This window comes from Mauremys mutica, chromosome 10, assembly GCF_020497125.1.
Source record: "Mauremys mutica isolate MM-2020 ecotype Southern chromosome 10, ASM2049712v1, whole genome shotgun sequence".
NCBI lineage: Eukaryota > Metazoa > Chordata > Testudines > Geoemydidae > Mauremys > Mauremys mutica.
The window spans coordinates 19180507-19208389 of record NC_059081.1 but is presented as its reverse complement, the minus strand read 5'-3'; the positions used below and the strand labels follow the sequence as shown (position 1 = coordinate 19208389).

The window sequence follows — 27883 nt, the reverse complement described above, 5'->3', positions numbered from 1 at the left end:
TGTGCCCATTTATGCTGTTAGGTTTACAATATCAACAAACAATTAGGTTGACTTGACCAGGGATATAGGAGTCTACATAACACAAAAATAAAGAGCTTTGTACATGTTCCTTCTTATGTTTACTAAGAACATAACCTATTAGAAAGGTTTATTTACATATCTTGTGGAGAAGCTACAGTATATAAGAAATCAGAATATTTCTGCCTAAAATTAGCGTTTTAAACTTTCCACAAAAGCAAATTTCTTTGTAACTTTTTAAAGGCCTTTACAATTTGCCAAACTATTTGTACTTGCTAACACCACTAGCGAATTTGGTAAATGCAAAAAGTGTGGGAAGAGGTGTAGACAACCAGGTATAGTCAAAATCGGTTCATTTATCCCATATTTGGAATCTGGTTCTGTTACTAGAGAAACTGAAGTGACTGTATCACAGCCATTTTGTGCACTCAGCCACCATTAACTGGAAGAGAGAACAACACATAGTTAGAAATAATTTGAGCTTTATATAAGCATACAAAATAACTGCAGCTGCAGTTTTGCTGATAAGAATGGAAACTAAAATTGAAAGAATGATTAGAATGGGCAGAAGTGTGGATGGCTGAGCTTGGATCTGGGAGTTTGTGATTATGAGTTTTTGCTGATATTATGACTAGGAGTTGCTGTTGATATTAGGAAAATTGTTAGAGTGCAAGGATTTACTATGAGTTATTAGCTTTGTTTTCAGCAACCTATAAAAAACGAGTCAAAATGTGTAATTTGGAGAAGTTTGAAGAGGTTTTTTTATGAGCTAGGAGGCCAAGAGCCAACTCTCCAGTGGCTAGGAGGAAGGCTGGCCACCAGAAAACTGCCACTGACCACTCAACAGCACCTCAGATTTTGGGTAACTATATCAGGGTTGCTCTAGACTTACTATTTTAGATGTGCGCTTTAGACTCAATAAAAAGGATTCTTAGAGGAAAAAAAACCACTCTCGTTTGTTCCAATCATTTATCTGACGGAGGAGCTGTGTCCCCCATCACTTTATTTCCTGAAACCTCCTGGAGATAGGAGAATATTGTAGTTTCAGATTGAGACAACCCTGTGTAACAGTTCTGTGGTTAGGAACTTTTCACCTGAATATAGTATATACCAAGGATTTATATATTTTTGAAAGTGAAAATGTTACAGATTTCACAGAGACACTGAGGGAATGCAAATTATGTAAAAATGAATATATGAATTTTGATTAAAATATTTGATGGGGAGAGCATCCCAGAGCCCAGGCTCTAGCCCAAGCCTGAACATCTATGCTGCAATTAAACAGCCTATAGCCTGAGTCAGCTGACATGGGCCTGTCGCGGGTATTTAATTGTAGTGCAGACATTCCTGAATTGGATATGTTAAATATATCCTATATGTAAGTATTTAGCTTGATTGAGTTTCATCATCATCTTTATAAACTTGACAGATCAGGACTGATGAGCAACGTACGTACTTTATATTATGGGGCACAATCTTTCAGATTTCACTCTCAAGAAACGAATGTTACTTCAATGGATGTTACAGGAACATAAGGGCTATTTATTTTATTTTACTCACCTGCAAGACTATCCATAAAGTCTCTGTTTTCTGCCCATCAGATAATTACTCTATTAATACCTGGTTTATATAGATAGAATATTTACATTCTCTCTCCACTACACAAACTCAAATTATAATTGATTTCTCTGATGGATTTTCTAATGCAGATCTATTGCTTGTCTAACTACTAAAGCACCTACTTACTGATGTTTGTTTTATCTATGAACAAATTCGCACAGATATAAACCCTGTCCGACACCAGCTCTTAGCCACAGGAGAATGAGACAAAGAAACCCCCCCCACACACAAACACGGAAATTCATGTTTTAGGAACATTATAATCAAAACAAGAGCCTGATCCTCACAAACACTGCTGGGTGTACTACTTACTGCTGACTTCAATATAACTACTTAAGGCAGCAAGCATTATGGCTTGTAAGTGTTGCAGGATCTGGCCCTTAATACAAATAAGTCAGCTACATAGCCCTCATATAGGATATTACATGTTTACAACACTTGCCAAACATTAACTCATTAATTTTATAATGCTAAAGCGAAGAACTTCAAGTGATATATTTAACAGTTATTCTGGCATTATTAAATATATAAATTATATTAATGAGAATTAAAATTCATTGCAATTATAGGAATAAATGTGGATCCAGATCTGGATCAGGACTTTCTCAGTATTCTTGAGGTTTGGGTTTGGCCCTTTTTAAAAGAGCCAGATAAGAATTTAGCGCACAAATTTGAATCCAGATCTGGATTTCCTCAATTGCATTTGGTTTGATGTCCATCTTTAATTTACTGATAATGAACTACCAATTTCCAAATTTTGGAACATTTCAGTTTTTTTGAACGACCCTATTATGTTCTTTTATAGTAACTTCTTTTAAAGTGGGAAGTAACTAAGCTGCCTGAAAATTAACTGCATTTTTTTTCTGAACATTTTATGTGCATTGGTGCGAGTTTGTCAAAGGGTGGTTATCTGAGAAAGCGGTTGTTGTGTGTACTCTCCTGCCACTCTGCAGTTATAGTTATATAACTTCCAGATCACACACCAGCAGTATCACATTGTCTTTCTGACAGTCACTGAATTTATTAAGGATATTGCTTATTCCAATATTTTATCATGGATTGATATTATGGGTCTGGTCCTCCCCTACTGAAGCCAATAGGAGTTTTCTCTCTGATTTGAATAGCAGTAGGATTTGACACAGGGCAGCTTGCTGCAACGAGAAAGATGATAAGACAATTGGATAATAATTGGACTAGTGGCAGCAAAGATAATGCTTCTTAGATAGTGAAGGAATCATTTGAATAGATATTCCCAGACAGCCACAAATTGCTTCTTATGAGACTACTGAATGTAGATTAAGGAACAGATTTGACCTATTCTGAGATACTTTAAAACCTTTTATGGATTAAGGGCAACATTTTCAGAACTTCTCAACACCCAACAGATTCTACTCAACACAATGGGAGCTGCTAGCACTTACAGAAATCTAGCCACTTTGTCTAGGTGCCTACATCTTTTGAAAGGCCTGTGTCCTACTAGATGGTGAGAGCCTCTTTTGAGGTGCTGAGCACCCTAAACTGCCATTCAAATCAAAGAGACTGAAGGGTACTCAGCACCTGGTGGGTTTGGGTCCCCATGCTCATAAGGTGATGTTATTCTTTAGAAATCTTTCAACAGCATTGTTCATCATATTCTGTAGGTTAAGTTAGCATTCACTGAAGGAAATTGGAGAGCCTTTGTGACATATACAATAACAGGAACAAATAGGTGTTCATTAACTACTTCCCCAGCCAAATGCACAGATCAAAAACAGGGCAAATTTTTAAAAATTGCATACTGACCAGGTTTTTGTGCTTCTGAAAGTCCTACTTAGAAGAGACGCTACTGCTAAATCCATATACAGTTGAATGTTATTCTTTTTCATTTATTAATAAGACTCAATTTTAGCCTCTTCAAAAACCTCATGAAAATATCAGTTTGCACAATAATTACCGGTAATTGACAAGTTCTTGAAACACAATTTTGTTTGATCAAAAAATGAAAATTCTCATCTCTCTCAGTTAAGCCATAACTAATGAAAGTTTAGAATACTCTACATCTAAATTTAATAAAGTCATTCGGAACTACTTAGAAAATGCATTTTGTTGGCAGCATTAATGAGATCCATGTAGATGCTACAATAAATGGTTTATTCTTTCTCAATAGTTAGAATTGCATACTGTAAATCTTATTTACTTGACTATTTCTTGAGCTGATATTCAAATCTCTGCAGGATATGGGTATTTTTTTCAGAAAGTATCTGAAAGATTATCTACAATTGTTAAGTAAAACAATGCCTGGGATAATTTTCTTACAGTCTGACAAAAAATACAAATATTTTGATACTTAATGGAAACACTTGTGTGCATTTTGGTAGAAAAATTCAACTGATGGGTTATAGCAGGGCTCTGCTATAGCTATCTCTGCTATAGCTATCTCTGCTATAGCTCTGGCATGCGGCTCACCAGGGTAAGTACCCTGGCAAGCCGGGCCAGTTTGTTTACCTGCCGCGTCGGCAGGTTCGGCCAATCGCGGCTCCCACTGGCTGCAGTTCGCCGTCCCAGCCTAATGGGGGTGGCGGGAAGCCGTGGCCAGCACATCCCTCGCCCGCGCCACTTCCCACCGCCCCCATTGGCCTGGGACAGCCAACCGTGGCCAGTGGGAGCCACAATCGGCTGAACCTGCCCACGCGACAGGTAAACAAACTGGCCCGGCCCGCCATGGTGCTTACCCTGGCGAGCCATGTGCCAGAGGTTGCTGACCCCTGGGTTATAGGATTTTAATGCCGATTTTTAAACTTATGCTCAAATCACAAAGTTAAATAAACTCCAGAAAGAAAACGTTGTTCCAGAAACCAGTTAAGGTTGCTCAGTGACTTAACTATTACATCATTTACAAAATTAAAAAACAAGTAGATAAGGAAATCAGAAATCTTACACTGCCCACATACTAAACAAGTATATGCTGGTATCACTCCTCTGATTTCAATGGAATTACACTGGTGTAAAACTGGAGTACCACAATGATGAAAGAAAGTGAAAAGAAATGCTTCATCACAAAACAACAGCTACAGCCAGCCAAAAGAGAGCATCTTGTTCACATATACATGTTCATACATGTTCACCTGTAATGTTCATTGTTGTTCTTACTGAAGTCAATGCCAAAAATACAAAAACAAAAAAACAAACACCACACTTCCACAGTTCTAGTGACATAAAAGCAATTTGAATTGAAGGAGAGTAGGATTGGGACCCAAATATATCCACAGCAGAAAAACCACAAAGTTTGCTAATCACAACCTATCTTCTTCAAATGAAGCTGGCATGTGAGTTTCCACCTATATGGAAATTCTGAGGAGATAATAAAGAGCAATTTTTGAGCTAGAAGGAGACAAATGTTATACAAACATCAATTTACATATGAGAATAATAGTCAATGACATGCAACTCACAAACAGTTTGATAAATTTTCTTTGAACTGCTGAAATTTTCTATTTTGCTATCAGAGTAAAAACAGCAATTTTCATGCCATGCTAGTGCTCCAATCTTAAATTATATGGAGATAGTTTTGTAGTGGAAACTTTATGTATGGAGAGGCTACTTCCAGTACATACAAGTTAATATAAAGCATTCACCAAACCATCAAACAAATTACCACAGAGTCAGCTCACTTGTTCTCACTCTACATGTAAAGTTTATATTTATCACACTATAGTATGTGGCCTAAATTCTGTCTTATTGGGGCTTCCACAGAAGTCAGTGTCTGTGAAATTAACACAAACATTCAAGGTCAGAATCTAGAACATGTGCAAAAATGCATTATTTGTATTGCATCATTATTTATAAACTGCACCTAAAAATCAGTTTATTGTACTACTTTAGTATTATCATGATTGCTTTTAAAACTAATCCATAACTCTAACAAAGATATTATATATTTGCCATAAAATATTTAATGAGTACTTTAATTAGTAATTTAATAAGTACTAATACACAAATGAATTTCCATTGATTCTGAATTCGTACGTTAGCTTTATACATCTAGTAGATATTTTTAGTTTAGGGAGATTCTATCCTGATAGCAAATTTGTTTTGCAACCCACAGAGTGCACTAAGGTATCGGACTCAGTATGCTTAGTATACTAAGAATGGGAAAGGAGTCAATAGTTCTGAGAGAGTGGGAGAAATTTATGAGTGCAATTGTATGATGGGTTGCTTATGATGGCAGGAGGCAGGATTCAGCAGTGCTGAGGCTCACTTCTGATTTGTGTCTTTATATATTTATGCTTCAGGGCTTTAGCTGGCCTCCGGCAGGGGTCAAGAAGGAATTTTGCCTCATACCCTCCACCTCCCTGTATATCTTCTTCCACTGAAGCATTAGGGATGGCCATGGAAGCAGACAGAACATTGAATGGGGTGGGCTGGGACTCTGATGTCACACTGAGCGCGCTCTCTCTCTCTCGGGTGCTTGACTGGCTGGTTCTTGCTCACATGCTCAGGGTGTGGGTTCAGGAAGAAACTTTCCTCCAAGACAGATTGGCAGTGACTTTGACATGGCGGGGGAAGATTTGCCTTCTTCTGCAGAATGTGAGTTCGTGTCTCTTGCCGGGATTATCTCGGTATATTTCACTTAATCATTTCCCTTCTATTGCAGGGGCCTCAGGCATTCATGCACCTCAGTATCTCCTATTCTCCATCTGGTTTCAGAGTGGTAGCCATGTTAGTCTGTATCAGCAAAAAGAACAGGAGTACTTGTGGCACCTTAGGGTACGTCCAGACTACCCGCCGGATTGGTGCATAGCGATCTATCGGGGATCGATTCATCGCATCTCATCTAGACGCGATAGATCGATCCCCGAACGCACTCCTGTCAACTCCGGAACTCCACCAGGGTGAGAGGCGGAAGCGGAGTTGACGGGGGAGCCACAGCCATCAATCCTGCATCATGAGGATGGGAGGTAAGTCGAAATAAGATATGTCGACTTCAGCTATGCTAGTCTCATAACTGAAGTTGCGTATCTTACATCGCACCCCCGTCCCCCCAGTGTAGAACAGGCCTGAGAGTCTAAAATTTATTTGGGCATAAGCTTTCATCAAATTAGGGCTGAATAAAGACTGGGAGTGGATGGGTCATTACACAAAATAAAAACTATTTCCCCATGCTAATTTTTCCCCCTACTGTTACTCACACCTTCTTGTCAATTGTTTGAAATGGACCATCCTGATTACCACTACAAAAGTGATCTTCCCTCCTACTGCTAATATCCCACTTTAATTGATTTGTCTCGTTAGAGTTGGTAAGGCAACCCCCTCTTTTCATGTTCTCTGTGTGTGTGTGTGTATATATATATATTCCTACTGTATTTTCCTCTCCATGCATCCGATGAAGTGGGTTTTAGCCCATGAAAGCTTATACCCAAATAAATTTGTTCATCTCTAAGGTGCCACAAGTACTCTTCATTCTTTATTCTTGTTCTGTGGAACGTAATAGTCTAGTCTCCTGTGGGCTGTAATACTTTGGTCTAATATTGGTTGTAGGTTTTAGTATGTAGGTGTATGGTGGCCTGATATACAGAAGGGCAGAACAGATGATCTGGTGGTCCCTTCTAGGCTTAAACTCTATGACTTTCTGGGCCATCATAAAATAAAGCTCGGCATGGCCCTATCATCTGAAGAATGCTCACAATTCATTAGACTCAACTAGTCCTACTTGTGGGAGAAAGTTCACAGATTTCTGGAGTTAAGGACTTGAAATGCAGAAAATAAATCTTGTTTTTGTCATGTTCCATACAGCAATTTCCAACCTCCGTGACACTGTTTTGTGTAACATCTCCTAGAGAATAGAAAGGATTCAGAAAAGTGCTGCCTAAATACAATAAAGCTCATATGGTTAAGACACAAACACTGGAAACAGCTGACTCAAGTAATATGAATCACAGAATGATTAAAAGCCCTCATAACTTACATTTAATTGAGCAATAAATCACAACAGACTATGCGAGAGTGCTGATTTATGTACACAGTACATAAAATGAGACAAGGCAGAATACACATCTCATTATACAAGACGATCTCTATTCATTCACTTTTCATTAATGCATAAAAAACCACTTCTCTTTAGTTTCTCGACCTGTGGTTACACCCTATAACATATTTATCTATAAGACAAACCAATGTCTAGCTATCTAACAGTAAATTAGTGTGGATTAACCAAATCTGTCCTTTTCAAACATGTGAATCCTTAAATTGTAACCTTTTATATTAACAATAAAAGACTATATAGGGACTGAACTTTGTTTGGCAAAATATAACTGCCACTACTAAGAAGTAAAAGCCAGAACAGGCTAATCTCACAATACATTTAAGTAATAAGATACAATAGGTGGTTTATGTTGGATGATGATGATTATACAGCAGAACAGCTCAGGTTAGGTTACAAGCCTAAAGAACCACTGAGTGAAATGTTACCCTTGACTTCAGCCAAACTGTACGGGAATAAATGAGTGCAACTGATGCAGAGATGACATGACTGCTTTTCTAGCACAAATGCTGAAATATCAACTATGGAAGGGCTCTGAAGAAGTTCTGCATTCTACTGCAGTTTAGGGGTGGATTTTACTTCCCCATCTTCCCCAGCTCACACCAGCCAAGTACCTGGAATCTTTGGAAGTGGAGTGAATTTCATCTATAGAGAAGGATCTATGCATTTAATCAACATCTTTCATAGAGGAAAGACATTTGTCAATCCCTCAAAAAGCTGTAATTGGACTTGCAACTCCAAAATCATAATGCAGTTCTCTGTCTAGCAGCCTGTTAAGGCTGATGATCCTGATACTGTCATCTAAAAAGATGTCTAAGTTGAATATTCAGATGCTAGCTTAATTGTGCATGCTTAGTTGATGGCAAGTGAGGAACAGTCTATATAGTCAGATGATGAGATATCAAGAGATTGAAAGCGTTCAATTTCACTTTATATTATGCTGCAGTCTTGGGAAAGGAGATAAAAAGAACAACACAGAAGGATAATAATACTGTGTAATAAATGGATAAGACAAAGCAAACTAAGCAAGCATGAGTGGATTAATTTTTGGGTAATGGACACAATAAATCTGTGTAAGATAAAAATATTAATTAGTACTAATGAAAAGAGAACATAACAGCAACATTATCTACTTGAAATGGCAAAAGTAATAATTTTAATGTTAACAATGGAACTAATTCAGATGCTGTATATGAGTGCATGTCTGACTTTTTAGTAAAAGTTTGAAGTGTTGGGTATATGAATTAGCATAATTTATTTCTTCATGTTCTTTCTCGTTATTTTGGACTAGTACAACTTAATTTCATATATATTCACTGACTGTTAACAAGCTGAGTATCAGAAAGTACTGAGCCACATTGTTAGGACAGATAGGACACAGACAGAATTTCTCTGCTCTGGATGTTAAAGAAACTCCCTCCATTCACTGGAAGTACAGATAATTTATATCAAACTTTCCTTTTGCTTAAACAAAATCAGCCAACCAAACCTAATTCCTTGGTCCTAACTGAAGATGCACAAAATCTGTCAAGTGTGTAAGATAAACTTTCTTTTGTTTCTCCTTTTTAGGGGCTTCTTCTGGCTTTCTTAACTGGCTTTCCCAACTCCAACAATAATTTAAGTGCCTATAAAAGAATTGCCCATATTTTTATCTGCTCCCCTTTCCAGCTCTGGAATGCCTTTGTACAATTAACTATTGGTCTGCTTCAATGAGTTCACCATTTACGACCCCACTGTTCTCCACTTCCAATTCTTACTAATCTGCTCCCTTCAACATCTTGATTACAGGTGAAATATAACTTCCTTAAATCAAAGTCTTAACTCTGTTGATTCATTTTTAGCCTGTAGCCCAGTGGGCCAGCTTACGTCTATTACATTCACTGCTTTGCATTATATTCTGCTTTATTAGATTCAGCAGTAATGCAAGGAACGTACAGGCTTGTATCCTGTAAGACACTGGCTTCAGCAGTTAGCATGAGGCTTAAGGCCTATCAACTTTGGCATAGATAAACTTAGGTAACTCATAAGTTTTGGGGGACTGGAAGTAGAGTGTAGGGGGGGATTTTGTCCATAATGACATCAGCCAACCACAAAACATGAACAGATACCAGCTTATGGAAGGTTTTGGATGGAATATCTGACTGCAAAAGTGTCATGGCAATGAATTGCCGTATATGATAATGGGGTGAAATCATAAATACACTAACCTATAGAAGGAGGACACCTTAACATTGGTAAGGGAAGGAAGTACAAGTAAGGAAGAAGGGAAAAACTCCTGTTGAATATGCATTAGACATAACAACATCAGCATAATATATTATAAAAGTGGCATCCCAGGGCAGTAGGAGAGAGAGATGTAGCCCTTGGGAGGGGCCAGAATGATGGCCACTGGTGAAGATGAGGAAGGTGAGGGTGATGAGGAAGATAATGGCTAACATTTCAGGTTGTTCCACAGGGGATGGTGTGAGTATGGATGTTCAGATGTACTTTCTGTGTTATCTCTATCTACCTTACTGAGTTAGAGCGGGTGTGACTTTGCTAAATGTATTAATACATTATTTATTTGTAAATATAAGTGAGTTCTTATAGGGAGTGCTGCACCTGTGCACATTGGGGTTCCCAACTATATAATAATTTTAACAATACTTGGCCTGATCTTGGGACAAGAACCTGTTAACCCTCAAAGTGATAACTGGGAATTTTTATTCATACTCTATAGATCAGGCTACAAGACCCTTAATTTGAAGGATCCTCCAGTTAAGGCAATTTAGGAGAAACTGTGAACAGGAACTATCTGAGTGTGTATTTACATTGATTGATACTGAAAATAGAACAGTTTAGCTCTAAAAATGGTTTCATCCATGTACATGGATATGTGTATGTGTCTATGTATATGGAGTATTTCAGCCACTTTTGCTAATGTCAGTAAAGATGGGAAGAAGTACCACATGGCAGAACTTAATTGGAGATTTCAAAGAAGTAGAGGGAATTTAGCCACATGTCTTCTACTAAAATGGGTTGAAAAGATGTGATTAAGTCCCTTGCACTGTTCTAGCAAATCTCAGCCCAAGTACTAACATACATATCTACAATATAATGATAGCAAAAACTAGGTTTATTTAGCATGAAAAGGAGAAAAGCTGGAGAGACCTTAACTGAGGTTTTCAAATGAATAAAAAGCTGAATGAACACTTTTGATTTTCTCCTTTTATAAGAAGGGGATGGTTAGGAAATTTGGAATAAGTAAAAGAAATACCAATACTACAGTATGCGTGGGCCAGTTTTAAAAGTCAGTCTTTTTCTACAATTACCACTTAGTGGCATGTGATATCCCACAGTCTTCCTCTGTGCATGGGACAGAAGATAAATGTGGTAGCTCAGATACCTTTGTGTGTATATTGTGACTTTTTAATTGCATTGCATTTTTCATAGTCACCATTGTACAATTAAATAGAAGCAATCAGTGCCACAGGAGACATTCAAAAACCTAGACTTTTTAGAAAAAACGGTTGGATAGTTTCCTGACTTCTAGCAATAGCAGTAGTTGTGCAAGCTTAGTGCAATAACTCAAATTCTTCAGGGTAATACCTGATCGCCTGCAGGTGTCTACCTCTTCACACTTGTCTCTTTCTTGCTTACACACATATGGTCATGTGTGCACATACAACATTACACAATTGACTATGCTCATCATGGGGCAGATCCTCGGCTTGTGTAAACTGTTATCACTCCATTGAAGTCAATGGAGCTACAACAATTGACATCAGCTCACCAGTTGAGGATTTGTCAACATGTTTGTTTGTTACGTCTTTCTCTGAAGCACCTGGATATCAGACTAATAATTGAACCTGACAAGGTAAATGATACTGCATGTTCATATTCTATATGTATTATAAGTAGAAGTCATTCCTTAAGAGATATCATATGTTGTATTTAAGTCCAGCAGTTTTTCAAGAAACATTTAAGAGACTGAACAAAGAACCAAAACGGGGTATTATAGACTACTACAAAAATCACCTTTTAATTATACTGAGACTTCTTACACAGTCAAATCTCAAGTCACAATGGGAGGATTTATTCAGGCATCCTGTAATGTGGAAAAGTTTGCTGAGAACATTATTTTGTTCAGACTGTTTTATCTTTCCTGACATTACAAATGGCATTAGATTTGAAAAGGTATAGTTTAAGGTCAGTTGCAATTTCTGTTAAATGCCTAGCTAGTCAGAAGTTTATTAATTTGCCATTTTAATTTAAATTTAATAGGAGTCAAAGTTATCTCGCTGTAGAGATGGTTTATTTTACTTTAAAATATCGATCAGACTGATTACAGTGTATTGTAGCTATAGACTGGATAATAAAATAGATGGTTGGGGAGGGTTTATTAATATTTGATGCTTTCTTGATCAACAATGTAATTTAAAAAAAATTAAAAATAAATCTGCCCTAGTTACAATGGTCTTTCTGATATAAGTGTGAAGAGGTGATCCGGTGGCCTACACATAAAATCAGTATCCTGCTGTATTATAAAGAAATGGGACTACTCCTGTGAATAAGGATAAATTCTTGTAGAATGTAGAAAAGGTTTCATTACAGGATAACATAACCATGTTTTTTCTGCATTGTACAAATATAGGAAATCTTATATAGGCAGTGTAATTAAAAGCCATGATTTGTAATATAGAGGAATGTTCACTTTAAACAAATGTCACAGGAATTTATTTCTCACTGTAGATTGGTGCCTTTAACCAAAATGACTCCCTCTTCCTCACAGCTTGCATTCTTCTCCCATAAAGAAGACATTGCATTTTGAATACTGCAATAATTTTAACTCAACAACATTCAGCTGTATAATGATACTGTACTAGCTCATTTGAATTGGTGCAGGGTCCACAGAACCAACAGACTAGAACGTCAATAGGAACTTTAAATACCCTTGTATCTACACTGTATTTTGTCCAAAGGAACAAATAGAATGGGTCCAACTCGGACTTATTAACCAATGGTGAAATGTGTCCATGAGCAGAGATGACACAAATGGCCCTGAATGCAGCAGTACTCCAGTAGTTCTCTTGAATGAAAGGATTGTGTAATATTGTTACCACAGAGAGAGCACTCATATCACAGTTCCTGGCTTCCTCAACTGGATCAATCATGGCAGTGATACATGTGACCTCAGCATGCCCTGAGATCCCTCATTCTAATTTCTTGCTGAAATAAGCTAAGCATGTAGTCCTCCTGCTGGTTTCTGAAGTTAGCATATGAGGAGTGGCTGGCCAGTGGGTATAATAACTGCTTAATTGTTTCTGAACAGCATGCATTTCATCCATGATGGTTTATCTGCCAATGTGAATGGGAGCACATCACATAAGCCCAATCATGGGTATAAAGATGTGTTCTTTCTGACTTAACTTGCTCTCCTTGTTTTGTATCCTCATGAGCAAAAGCCTGGAGAGAATAAGTCTTGAGGTCAGTGAAACTTTCTCCACCAATATAGCAAAGCATGAATTATATCCATTCCAAAGATAACTTGAGTGGTTCAAAAAACACTGAAGACCTGATAAATGTCAAAACAAAGATTTTTACCTAAATAATGTAACAATGTTTAAACAATTGACAATGGAAAGGAAAGATGGTATTGTCAAAAAAGCAAAGTCCTGAGAATCAGGAGACCTTGGGAACATCACATGCCTCAGTTTCCTCAGCTTTAAAGTGGGGATAATATTTATCAGCCTCTCAGTACAGTTGTGAAGCTTATTTCATTTATACATGGAAAAAAATTGGAGTCCTTGGATGGAAGGTGTTACAGAACAGCATAGAATTATAATTAATTTCTGTTAGGTGCTGGTTCACTCAGAATATGATCCAAAGGAATTGACACATCCCTATTTTGTAGCCATTACAACACAAGCATGGTTACATGGTCAATAAGAGAATCTTTAGAATTTTTTTTGTTCTTTTAGATATAACTATATGAGAAAGTAAAGACAAACACAAAAAAATCCTACAATCTTAAATTAAATTTACCAAAGCATTTTCTCTCATACATTTTCTCTCCCTTTGGCTCACCCTATTTCTAGATAATGCTATCACATTTCTTATAATATGTACAGAAAAGGTTATCCATGGTCCTCAGAGTCTTGTATTCTAGGTTGGGGGTACAACGGGGTGAGTTAAGGACAAATTGGCATCTTTAACTGTACACATTCTTGCTTTTGTCCAAATCATTGGACTAGCATGATTTTAACTATGTGACATAATATTTACCTTTCAGAATGAGTGTGACTGTTCTCCAGAATACAGAGACAAAGGGTATTGAATATTACACTGGAAAGACTTTGCAAAGAAGCATTAGACAACTTTTTAAAGGAACAAACAGGAAAAAAAAAGACTAAATCTGCTGCTAAGGAATAACTAAGGCATCAATCCTATTGTGCTCCTTTGCTCCTAATACAAAGACAAGCAAGAGTAAGTTCAGCCTCAGTCTCAGCCATTGTCACACTGATTTATGACACACAGTCTTGCAACATGACATACTGTCCACTAGAGATTTGGCACAAACCAAACTTCTTTCCTTAAAAATACTGCCCAAACTAATTTAACTTTAGTTCCTGAGGTAAAATGATAATACTTTTTCTACTGGGCAACTTGACCTTCTACATCTGCCTTTCCATTTAGTGGCATTTCAGAATAAAACAATCTCCGTACATTTCCTACTCTGTTACTGCATTTTCTAGTGCATGGTCATAAAAGATATAGGGTTTTTTTCCTTCAAAAAAGCCAACACAGAATTTCAATCAGAAGATGCCATTACTGGCACATTTTCAACCCAACAGATAGAGAATTAAATATACAACTTCTTTTTACAACAACAAAAACTCTTGGAATGCACATTTAATTAAAGAGTTTATAGTGATTTTAATAGATGGAGGAATGCAATCTGGTCAGAAAGGCAAGAGGTTGCCAGTTAATACCTTTAGGTTCTATTCTTGGCTCATCTACTGGTTCCCTGTGTAACACTGGGCCAGTCTGTACCTCTGTCTAGTCCTTTGTAAGTGGAAGATAGTAATTACTGTGAGGTAGAGGAGTGTTATAAGACATAACTAAGGTTTGTAAAGTCCCTTCAGATGCTCAGATAAAAGGCACTACAGAGCTTGAAAGTTAACAGGTATAATTATAGGGAAGTGTGAAAAAACTGCATACAGTATAAAGTGAAACAAGTGTACTTTCCAACAAATTGCTGAGCTGGGCAATTTTTGCATGGAAAATTAGTTCTCATGAATGAAAGTGGGCCTATGCAATACCCCTATTCAATAGAAAACTGTTACACTCCCTGCTTTGAGAAAATGTGAAAGCAAACCTACACCAAGAACATTATACCACCCCATCAGATTCACCAGTTTCCAAGCAGACTGCAGAATTATGAAAATCAAGTCATAAGTAAAAAGGCAACTCTGGGTTCCCTCAGAAGTATCTTTATATCCTTGAATCCTTCCATTTGAAAATAGCTTATTGAAGTTGAATGCAGAATTTGTGGCTGCCTTACACAGCCCACTGTCCAGACGTATCCAATAGAGGATAAGTCTGCAGTCTTCATGGAGATTGGCGAATCTGATGGGGTGGTACAAGATTCTCAATGTAGGTTTGCTTTCACATTTTCAAAAGGAAGCGGGGGGTCTAACAGGCAGACTACAAAGGTCAGGCTTTGCTTTCTTTCTCCACTCAGGGAGTGGATGGTTATCCTGATGGAAAATATATTGTAGTCACTTCAAAAACTCATTCTAGTTTTAGCAAAAAAAGTCTATATGGAATATGGGCTTTTTTAGGGTTTTTTTTGCCACTGAGAATTTTTTCCACAGAGCTGTAGAAAAAACCCCAAACAAATCATTTTTTCTATATTATTAAAAATGACTAAAATTGGAAAAAATACTATCTGTACTATAGTTCTATCTTTTTACTTTGGAAATAAGAGAAAAACATCTCTTTTTCTGTAGGAGAAATTGAGGTTAAGGGCAGAATTTAGGTATCTGAAACTGAACTCGTCATGAAGAAAATCAAAGAAAGTACAATGGCAGAGCCACCGGAAAAAAACACAAGGTTTCTTTCCCCAGTTAAGCAAAGCCAGAATTGCAGTTTTTATTTCTCCCATCTCAACAAGGTTCTCAGTGTAGCAATCTATCAATATCAATGATGGTTCTTTTACTTACTGGTCAGCAGTATACTGCATTCCATATATACTACATATAGTAGATAAAATAAGCATATAAATAACTGCATAACATTATTGTTATTGATACAATAGTTTAACAGAGCACAGAAATGACTCCATAGAACTCCAGTCCAATAAAAATGTAAGATCCACCTAACTGTGCCTTCGGAAAGGAGTGGGGGAAGGGTGCAACCAGCAGAATTCTGGTTTACATTTCTGTTAGAGCAGGGCACACTGGACTGCAGTGAGTGCTTTACTACAGATATTCTTGACGTAGTTATAGACCCTAATCATGCACTTACCTGAAGAAAAGAGTAAGCCTGAAATTGACCCCAGTTGCATGGGACACAGTCAAAATTAAGAGAATAAACATGAAATCTATCTACTAGTCACAATCAACCAGTGGACAGATAGATACATGTAAGAGGTTTTAACTCAGGTCCTGCAAATAAGGATTTGTATACAGGATGATGGCAGAAAAAGAGGAAAATGTTGCAGTGCTATCTGTCTGCTTCTCAAATCCTTCATTGTGCATGAAAGTCATTGTTTTCTGAGAATGCCTGATTCTACATAAGTATGCACCTTGTTCCATATGTTGACCTGAGATAAGACATGACATCTTGCTCCATTATGGTTACGGTTCTTACAATGCCAGTTATATATCAAAGGGACTTCTGCAGTGAGAGCAGGATTGCAGACAGTAGGATGTGGTAATGTCTATTATTTAATGTTGCTCATTCCTTCATCTCTTAGAGGCTGCTTTCAGAAACTGACAACTTTGGCATATTTTCATCTTTGGGGCTGAAATTTGGCATATTTGTTGTTAGACCAAAAGATTTTTTTTCTAAAGTTTGAGTAAAAAACAGTTCTATCATTTTCTAGAATGGCAAAAGGGTATAAAAATTCAAGTTGCCTTAACTTTGGCATGTTCAAACTTCTGAGAGCTCTGCTTCAAAATTGTAACATTTTCTTCATGTAGCTTTTCTGTATAGGATATATTTCAGAAGAAGCAGATCTGTTGTAAAGTGTAAGGTAGTTGTACTTCTCATATTCCAATGTATCCATTGTCCTTTCTGGAGTGAACTTAAAAATGTCAGTGAGGATACATGTTCGTTTTAAATCAAGGCAAAATCTAAATTTCAACTACCAGATATTTTCCTCCTATATTTGGATCTAGTAAGACTACCAATTCCTGTAAAGAATATGTTGTTAAATATGCACAAGAAATATTAAAGAATGCAGGAAATAAAATATTTGTTGTTATTGTTCTCAGCAGGGAAAATCAACTTGCCAACAATATATTTCTGAGCAATCAACAAAGAGATGATCCTTAGAATTCACAAGTCTTTAAAATAAGATGCATTTTTTAGTAATTCCCAAAACATATAAAAATATTCAAGCTATATACCCCCTCTAGCTCGTATTTAACCTTCCATCATGTAGAACTACATATTGAACAGTTTAGCAGGTGCATGCTGTGTTGCATATTTAAATAAGGGCCAAAAGGTATTAATATAAATGTTTTGCAACTTCTAACATGCACAGCATAGCAGAGAATATCTGGCAACTAACCCTATAATCCAATCATCTGTTTATAAATAATTGGTATTGAACTTTTACATGCTGTTTCCTTTTAATGTTGAAGGTATTGCAAAAACAATTTCTAGTATTTTGGGTCCTAAAACCAAAGTGATACAGTATATTACATAGGTTTGTGTTAAAACACTGGCTGTACATTTCTTTAAAATGCCACAATTAATCAACTGATTTCACAGGGAAATATGTAGAGCAATTTAAATGATAAAATGCATAGATCAAATGATTAGATTAGAATACCTCACACACAGCCCACAAGGATTTTGTTTTTTAATCTAAGATGTATTAGAAAGTAACACAAAATCATAGCAGAAATCCATGAGGATCTGATTCATTCCACCAAATCTGTAATTCTCAGCTGGTTCCATGAATGAGACGCAAAGACTTTTCACTGAATTAGTTCATTATAAGTATTAGAGGATTAGTTTACTATGAGAAAAGGGCTCCACGCTTAGAAAAAACAAACAACTATGGCACAGACAGATGGTTAGATACCATGAGCTGCTGAATGCTTCCTGTAAGGTGCAGTGTCTTCTTGAGTCTTACAAGATTTTGAGGTACCCAATAACTTGAAAGGGCACAAAACATGTCACAGGATCAGATGCTAAAATCCTACTCTGAAACCTAAAATCCTTCCCTCTCCCCTAAAACTTTGGAACCCAAGTTTCTTCTGCAATCTCCAATGGGAAACCTAAGCCTAGAGGCCTGGTCAAAATACTCTGAAATAAAATCAGGGGAAGATCAAGCAGGAGTAGGAAAGTGATATCAACTCTGAATAAAGTATTAGTGACACCATTACTGGACCATTACATCAGTTCAGGTGTGTACGCTTTTAAAATGATGTTGAAAAATTGGAGGACGCTCAAGAAAGAGATACAAGAACCTTGTATTTAATATGGTATGAAAAACATTCCTTAAAATAAGAGAGTTAAGAAGATTAATCTATTTAGGTTATTGAAGAAAAAGTAAAGAGGCAAGTTGATTAAAGTCTATCAGTAACTACATGGAGAGAGGTTATCAGATACTAGATGGCTCTTTAAACTAGCAGACAAAGGATAATAATATCATCTCAGGGCTAGAAGTAGAAGCTAGAAAAACAGGTCTCTAAAAATAATTGTAAATGAGAAACTGTCATCCTACAGGGGTCGAACAGGAAATTGTTCTGGCCCAATACTATTCAATATCTTTATCAGTGATCTGAAAAACAATATAAAATCATTGGTGGTAAAGTTTGCACATGACAAAAAATTGGTAGAGTGGTAAATAATAATATCAGGTGAGTTCTACAGAGGAACTTGGATTGGTTGGTAAACAGGCTCACTTGAACAACATACATTTTAACACAGCTAAATGTAAGCTAGGAACAGAAAATGTACAGATTTATAGGGACTGTATAGAGCTCACTGGAAAAAAAAATTGTCAAAATTTTCTGATTCATCAAAATGGAAGCATTCTATGGAGAAATGTCAATTTCAATGAAATTATGATGAAAACCAAGCAGGTTTCCTGACAACTTGCCTATCCAGATCCTTAGCAACCCACGTGGTGGGCTTCTAGGAAGCCAGCATTTCCAGGCTCAACACTGCTCAGCAGCCCGGGCTCCCATTTCATTCCTCAGAGAATTTTGGTATTTTGGAATATCTGAATTAAACCAAATTTTGAAAAGCAAAAAACCTCTGCAAAATGAATTACAATTCTCTGCCCAGCTCTCAGACTTGCTTTTGAAAAGCAATGACTCAGAAGAGGACTTGGCTGATAATCAACTGAACATGAGCACCCAGTGTGATGCTGTGGCTAAGACAGTTGTGATCCTTGGATGTATAAACAGGAGAATATTGAACAGAAGTACACGGCATCAGAGAGATCATTACTGCAATATTGCTTATAGCTCGTGTGTTCACACTTCAAAAATGGTGTTGACAAACTGAAAAGAGTTTGGAAAAGGATTACAAAAATGATTTAACGATTAAAAATGTTTAATGTAAAAGAAGGGATAAGAGTTGTCTTGATCATAGTGAAAGTTTCTACAGGGGGAGAAAATTTCTGTGTAGTGGCCTCTTTAATTTAGCAGACAAAGGTATAACAAGAGCCAATGACTGGAAACTGAAGTTTGACAAATCTAAATTAGATCACTGGAGTAACTTTCTTAGGGATGAGATGGCTTCTTCAGATTTTACAGTCATTAAATCAAGATTAGAGGTTAAATCCTGGCTCCACTGAAGTCAGTGGCAAAACTCCCAATGACTTCAGGATTTCATCCTTGGTGTGTTTCCAAAAGATACGCTCTAGCTCATTGCAAGTTATTTGACTTGATGCAGGAATTACTGGGTGAAGTTCTACAGCTGGCATTATAAATAAGGTCAAACTAAATGATCACAATGATCCCTTCTGGCCTTAAAATTTTTGAATGTATGAAATCCAAATGGTCTTCCCTAACCATCAGTTGGGAAATACAAATCCTATTTTGGGACTAGTCATGATCATCACAGATAGAAACCTAACCTCATGCCACCTTGCAGGTGTGCCTATTATCCAAGTGAAAACTAGAGAATCTGATGCAGTTCTACTGACATCAGGACTTTCCATTCATAGGCCTATTCCAATGCACAGAGAAGTCAGTGGGAGTCTTTCTAGTAAATCCAAAGGGCTTTAGATCACATCTCATATGCCTAGATAAGGAGGTAAAAAAACTCAACTCCATTTAGATCACTAACAGTCATGTTTCTTGGCAAGGATTATACACCAGTGAATCCCAAAAAGTCAATAATTCTCAACTTTTGACTGTTTCTTTCCCTTAATACCTTCTAAAAGGGGTTTGAAATTAGATAATCTAATAGGCAAGGGACAGGGAAAACTTTATAAAAATAGATTTATTTTTAATAGACATCATCTACTGTATCTTTGGGTGACAAGAGTTCATATCCTTTCATTATGAAAGGAGCTTATTTTCCCTGTATGAGTTACTGTAGAATAACATTTTGCTTCTTTGGTGATCTGCCTGCTCTGTAAGGGAAAGCACTGAGGTATGGATATAATGAACCCTACCTGCATTCTCATATTATATTTCCTGAGAACCTACCACTACTGTTAGACTGCCATCTTTCTTTTTCAATGTAGAGAAAGCAATAAAAAGATTTAAAAGGTTGTCTATATCTAGAAGGAGAAAAGGATAAATTGTGAACAACATTAAGCCACTTCGAATCCAGGCTTTCAAAACTGTCATACAGAATGCAGTTACTGCAGCCACAGTTGCAATATAAATGAGTGGTTCCTCTTGCTGTGGGACCTGCAGGGTATTAGATAAAGAAAGACCTAAACAAATAACATTATTGCAAAGTTCCATAAAATATGTGTTTTTGTCCCTTTGCCAATTAATTTTGACAGACTGAACCTACTGAGATATGAGAGAAGGAAAAACTTTAAATAATGCTTTATCGATTTGATTTAGGGTACAAGTGTGTAAAATCAATCAAAACAGTTATGAAAACACTATTAGTCTTTTTTCCACACATAACATTATTTAGGTAGCTGTTTCTAAAATGTTGACTTTTTTAGGGTAATAATTCAGTCATGGTATTTTTTCCTATAATGTCATTCTTGGACATTAAACATATGCAGATTAACAGTACAGGGCATTTCCATACATTACAGCTTTAATCAGTACTGTATTTTAATAACACTCATGCAACAGTGAGGTGAAGATTTGCGTGTGCCTTCCATTCACTTCAATGGGCACTACTGAATGCAAGTCTGGCCCAAAGTGAGGTTACAAAGATGACTTTCAGAGTGAAAAATGAAGACAATGAAATCCTACGAACCTGATTTACAATTAAAATGAATTTAAACTAAAATATTTAAAACGTAAATCTTGGCCTCACAATGAATGAGTAAATAGCAATTTGCTGGTGCAACATATGTAATTAGACTGTAAGCTCTTTGGGACAGGGTCTGTCTTTTTGTTCTGTGTTTGTACAATGACCAGCACAATAGGGTCCTGGTCTGCAACTGGGGCTCTGAGGTTCTGCCGTGATACAAATAATAAAACAACAACAAAAGTGGCAGTTGGGGCAGAATTTTCAGTCACATGCAAATCGGGATACCCCAGACAAATGGCCTAGGGATGCTATTACAGGGCCTGGATACAGACAGGAGTAATGGATGTGGTTTGTCACTCTTCACCCACCCACACAGGTGTGTGGTCCATTGTACATGCACTCTGTATAGATCCGCCATGCCTCTGCCAGACACATATCTAACCCCAAGTGCAGAAACGTGCCAGGATGTGCTGCTCCCTGCTGTTTAGAGGGGTACAGTGTGCAAATCATAGGAGCTGAATTTGTGTTGGATATGATGGGCTCAAGAGTGTGAAATCCCAGGGAATTATGTCAGGTACTGTATTTGTATGAACCTTGCCTTCTTAATTAGATGGCTGCCTCCAGGTGAGATAGAGTAAAAGTGAACATTTACAAATACCTGACATTAAAATTAAGGGAAAATTTACAGTGATACTGAATTATTTTGTTGTGGTAGTCTTTGGAAACAAATAAAAAAATAAGAGATGTATTACTTATATATTATGATGTCAGCTTTAATAGACAATCTTCTTTCACTGTATTAAATTACAATATGATTTGAAGAAATGTTTTCCTCCTAATTTTCCATCTGAAATAGTTTAGTGTTATACTTACATGCATTAGTGCACATTCCTGAAAATTATCTTGTAATTGTCTCATAGTAACTTTATAGTACCTTTAAAAAATAAATAGTAATAGTTTGCACAATTCTAACCAGTATGATTTAATTAGCAAAAATGTTCTCTTTTGAAATACTTAAAAACAATTAAAGAAGACCAATTTTTTAAATGATCAAGTCAGACATGATCAAAAACATTAAATTAAGACCATAACTTAAGGCATGGAAGATTTTTTATCATCATACTTTGGAGTTTTTCTTAGAAGCATATCAAAATGAAATTTGAGGAGCTACCTCAGTAACTACTTTATAGAAACCGTAAACTCCATAAGCGATTTGGTTGAGAACAGTACTTATTTAATGGCCCCTTACAGCACACTGATCAAAGCAAAGATATTTGATTATATTTTATTGGCTACTTGATAAACCTCACCTGATTCTTCAGATCCAGTGTTGGGCATGGACGACCTCCATTGTAAGGCTTTTCTTTAAGCCACTTGGATCGAATTTTCATTCCAGCTCCACAAGAAGAACTACAAGAGGCCCAACTAGACCAGTCACTTAGTTTGCAATCAAATGGACAAGGAATTACACAAGATTCTTCAATGTATGCTAAAACAAAAATTCAGAAAATACATCTTAGTCAAAGCAATATGATATAAACTGTAACTGTCTTTTCTTCACAAACTTCTCAGAGTAATGTAAGTAACAGTTTGAGAATCATCTAACTAGAAATACTCTATACAAGACTAACTAGAAATGTTCTATAGGACAGAAGAAAGTGAGAAGATATAGTAAGTGTTACAGATATTGAGGGGAGAATTACAGATAACTTCAGTTTACAATAACAGTTGTTACACTGGTATCAAGAGAAGAATCACTGTATGCTGAAGATACTTTTCGTGACAATTATGGCAGTACTGGCTAGAGCTAACAGTGGCTAGGATTTATTTAAAAAAATAATCTCATGGAAGACATGATAAACTTGAATAATACACCTCTACCTCAATATAACATGACCCGATATAACATGAATTTGGATATAACACAGTAAAGCAGTGCTCCGGGGAGCGGGGGAGAAGCAGGGCTGCGCACTCCAGTGGATCAAAGCAAGTTCAATATAATGCGGTTTCACCTATAACACGGTAAGATTTTTTGGCTCCCGAGGACAGAGGTAGGGGTGTACTAAAGAGAACATGATAAGAAGAGAGTTACACTGAAAATAAATAACTATTGGAAGTAACCGCTAGGTGGCAGTTGCATACCCTATAAGAGTCTGCGCAAAACTAAGTTCACTCTAGGGGACTGTGTGAGCACCCTAGATCTAAACTGACATGGTCTGTCTTTGGTGACTGGGATGGAAGTAGCTGCCCCCATGTGTTCTTGCTTATTTTACTGCAAATTGTATTCTTCCTCTACTTTTATTCGCCCATTTTCACGTCTTTAGATATTATTTTGGTTTAAACATTTTGTATGGGGGAGGGGACCATGATAGAATGGAACGGGCCACAACAATAGATCACTGGCTGCAGGATCAGCCACCATATCAGAAGGCCCACGCATGCTAACAGCAGAGAATGTAGTGATGGAAATGGTGACAACTCTGCTCTCTCTCTGATCCCTTTGTTTTCCATACTTTCCCTTTAGCATTTTCATCCTGCCTATCCCCTCTGCACATTCTTTGCACTATAAAAAACTGGATTTTCTTACTTTACTGATTGTGCTAGTGCTAATTTAATGTGGTCCTATTGGCAGGGATCTTGGGCCAATGAGAGAGACCAAGACAGCCAAATGGTCATGGAAACAGCCCATTTGTCCATTCAGAGACAAGTCTCTGTGCTCCGGGGCGGGGGGAGGGGAGGGACTGTCAATTATTGCAGAGGAATGCAAGAGAGTGAGTGTCTTGCACCCTCCCTGTCTTGTCTATATCTGGAACAGCCAGGCACAATTCAGTCTTAAGGAAATATTCATCTCCCAAAATAACTTTATTATAATGTATCAGAAAAACAATCCACTTGTCTGTCAAATCTGAATCCTATGGAGCTAGCATGACACCAGCTGAAACACTATCTACACCATGAGCCAAAATGTACAAGCCAGAACCAGTATCTGCCATTCTGTAAGTCTGGAGAAGATGGAAATAAACACAAAGGTCATCCTTAGGAGGTGCCTTTTAACCACTATCAGTAGCAAGGGACTGCCAGTGACACAGAGGGTATGTCTACACTACGGGATTATTCCAATTTTACAGAAACCAGTTTTTTAAAACAGATTGTATAAAGTCGAGTGCACGCGGCCACACTAAACACATTAATTCAGCGGTGTGTGTCCATGTACCGAGGCTAGTGTCGATTTCCGGAGCGTTGCACTGTGGGTAGCTATCCCATAGCTATCCCATAGCTCCCGCAGTTTCCCCCGCCCATTGGAATTCTGGGTTGAGATCCCAATGCATGATGGGGCCAAAACAGTGTCGCGGGTGATTCTGGGTAAATGTCGTCACTCAATCCTTCCTCCGTGAAAGCAATGGCAGACAATCATTTTGCGCCCTTTTTCCCTGGATTGCCCTGGCAGACGCCATAGCATGGCAACCATGGAGCTCGTTTAGCCTTTTGTCACTGTCACCGTATGTGTACTGGATGCTGCTGACAGAGGCGGTACTGCAGTGCTACACAGCAGCATTCATTTGCCTTTGCAAGGTAGCAGAGACGGTTACCAGCCCTATATCACCGTCTGCAATTGGAAATTGGCGATGACGGTTAACAATCCTTTTGTACCGTCTGCTGCTGTCATGGGTGCTCCTGGCTGGCCTCGCTGAGGTCAGCCGGGGACGCATGGACAAAAATAGAAATGACTCCCCAGGTCATTCCCTTCTTTATGTTTTGTCTAAAAATAGAGTCAGTCCTGCCTAGAATATGGGGCAAGTCTACTAGAGAAACAGAGAGCACAGCCGCTCCGGGTCAGACCCCCAAATATCCCGCAGAAATGATGAGCTGCATGCCATTCTAGGGGGTGCCCCTGCAACAACCCCACCTGTTGCTTCCCTCCTCCCACACCCCTCCTGGGCTATCGTGGCAGTTATCCCCCCATTTGTGTGATGAAGTAATAAAGAATGCAGGAATAAGAAACACTGACTTTTTAGTGAGATAAAATGTGGGGGGGGCAGCCTCCCGCTGCTATGATAGTCCAGGTGGTACAGAATCTTCATTAGACATGAAAAGGGAGGGGTGAGGAGCTCAGCCTCCCGCTGCTATGATAGTCCAGGCAGTACAGAATATTCATTAGACATAAAATGGGGGGGGGGGAGTGCGAGGCACAAAGCCTCCAGTTGCTATGATGAGGACGGTTTTCAATCCTTTTGTACCATCTGCCGAGAATGACCAGGAGTCATTCCCATTGTTGCCCAGGCGCCCCCGGCCGACCTCACCGAGGCCAGCCAGGAGCACTCACAGGATGATGAGAATGGTTTTCCACCATTTTGTACCGTCTGCCATCAGGAAAGGAAGGGAAGGGGATGCTGCTGTTCAGTGCCGCAGCACTGCGTCTACCAGCAGCATGCAGTAGACATACGGTGACATTGAAAAAAGGCGAGAAACTATTTTTTTCCCTTTTCTTTCACGGGGTGGAAGGGGGTAAATTGACGACATATACCCTGAACCACCCGGGACAATATTTTTGACCCTTCAGGCATTGGGAGCTCAGCCAAGAATGTAAATGCTTTCCAGAGACTGCGGGGACTGTGGGATAGCTGGAGTCCTCAGTCCCCCCTTCCTCCCTCCATGAGCGTCCATTTGATTCTTTGGCTTTCCATTACACTTGTCACGCAGCACTGTGTTGAGTTCCTGCTGTGGCCTCTGTCTGGAGATTTTTTCAAATGCTTTGGCATTTCATCTTCTGGAACGGAGCTCTGATAGAACAGATTTGTCTCCCCATAAAGCGATCAGATCCGGTATCTCCCGTACAGTCCATGCTGATCAGCTCTCCACGCTGGGCAAACAGGAAATGAAATTCAAAAGTTCGTGGGGCTTTTCCTGTGTACCTGGCCAGTGCATCTGACTCCAGATTGCTGTCCAGAGCGGTCACAATGGTGCACTGTGGGATAGCTCCTGGAGGCCAATACCGTCGAATTGCGGCCACACTAACCCTAATCCGAAATGGCAATACCGATTTGAGCGCTACTCCCCTCGTTGGGGAGTACAGATATCAATATTAAGAGCCCTTTATAGAGAAATAAAGGGCTTCATTGTGTGGATGGGTGCAGGGTTAATTCGGCTTATCGCTGATAAAGTCGGTATAAACGCGTAGTGTAGACCAGGCCAGAGCTGCACTAACTCTGTACTGATGTGGGAGAAACAGCCCATATGAGAACACAACAGTATAAACGTCAACTGTGTCTGTTTTAAATGGATTTTATAGTGAAGTTGCAAAGCAAACTTTCTGCTTTGAGATGGAAAACAAGTTGTGAATTCTCACACAGTAAAGGCCATGAACACCTTTACCCAATTAACCAGTCCCTTAGTTCTTGTTTCTGAAGGAACTAGGCTGACAGCTGTTATGAGATCTATTTGAATGTATTTTGAGAACTAGAGAAAGGATGTGTGTGAGAACAGTGGGTGAATGATTTATTAGGTAATTAATTATTTTTATGGATTGTTGAAGCCTATAGCAGCTGTTGAGGCCATTTGATATAATTTGGCTATTAATTCCAGAGGTGTAGACAAGACAACTTCTCCAAGACTTGCCTCGTGTTTTTTCACTCTTTTGATGTTTTTGAGGCCCATTTCATCTGTGGTTACAGCAATAGACAGTTGAAGGAAAGTGCTGGTTAAAGGGGAATTTTCAAAGCTAACCACAGGCTAGAGCTTCATGACTTTGAGGAGACTGGATCAGGTTGTCAGGGTCAGAGATGTGTTTTCTGCCAAATTTGTTCAGGGACCTCTTGTGAGAGATAACTTAAGGTGGGACAAGCTGGAATCCCAGCTATGAAGACCAAAGTGAATGCAGTAGGTTGTATGCTCCTTTGTGTATTCCCCTTTGGAGTTTGATAGCTCCTGGAACACAGAACTGAGCCTATAGGGGTCCTCCCCCAGGACTATAGCAACCATGGCTCCAGAACCTCCCGATATAATTTCCCAGCCTGTTTAAGGTCTGGGTCAGGGACAGAATAGACTGGAAACTCCTAGAAAAGCCAATGAGGAGCTTTGGATGGAGTGATTTATAAAGACCCTTTGTTGGGCTGTAGCGGGGTGGCCACCCGCTCCTTCTCTGAAGGGCTTAAAAACAGCCCTGGGAGAGGGCTGTGGTAGGGGAAAACCTGGGCTTATTGGGGAAGTAGCCACAGCTGGGCCATGCCCCAATCATGCCGCAGCTGGCCCTATAAAGAGGCTGTGGGCGAGAGCACAGGCAGTCTCTCTCTAGGCACAGAGAAAGAAGAGCCTAGCTGCCTGGGAGTTGAGTAAGGTACCGGAGTAGAGCAGTGCTGGGGAATAGGGCAAGGGAGCCAGGGAGCTCCTGCCTGGAAAACCCTCAGGCCTAGCCAAAGGCCTGAAAAGGTACTGGGGTTGCAGAGGTGGAGCCTAGGGGTAGGTGGAGTCTAGTGATAAATGGTGGCAGAGAACCAACCTAGTTCCAGCTACCTAGAGCCAGTTGAGACCTCCACATAGTTCCTGAGGGCATCACCTGTGACAGCCTGGTTCTTCCTGAGAGGTCTTTCACTATTCTGTAGAGTTGCTTGA

At 38.5% G+C, this 27883-nt stretch overlaps 1 protein-coding gene across 2 annotated transcripts in view; it reads right to left on the bottom strand.

The window, feature by feature from the left end:
• THSD7B (thrombospondin type 1 domain containing 7B) overlaps positions 1–27883 on the bottom strand; it is a 529157-nt gene that overhangs the window by 90744 nt on the left and 410530 nt on the right. For both annotated transcript variants that reach the window (XM_045031779.1, XR_006582520.1), the window contains exon 15: positions 22585–22763. In XM_045031779.1, coding sequence (XP_044887714.1) covers positions 22585–22763 — 179 coding nt within the window. The remainder of the gene's footprint in view (positions 1–22584; positions 22764–27883) is intronic.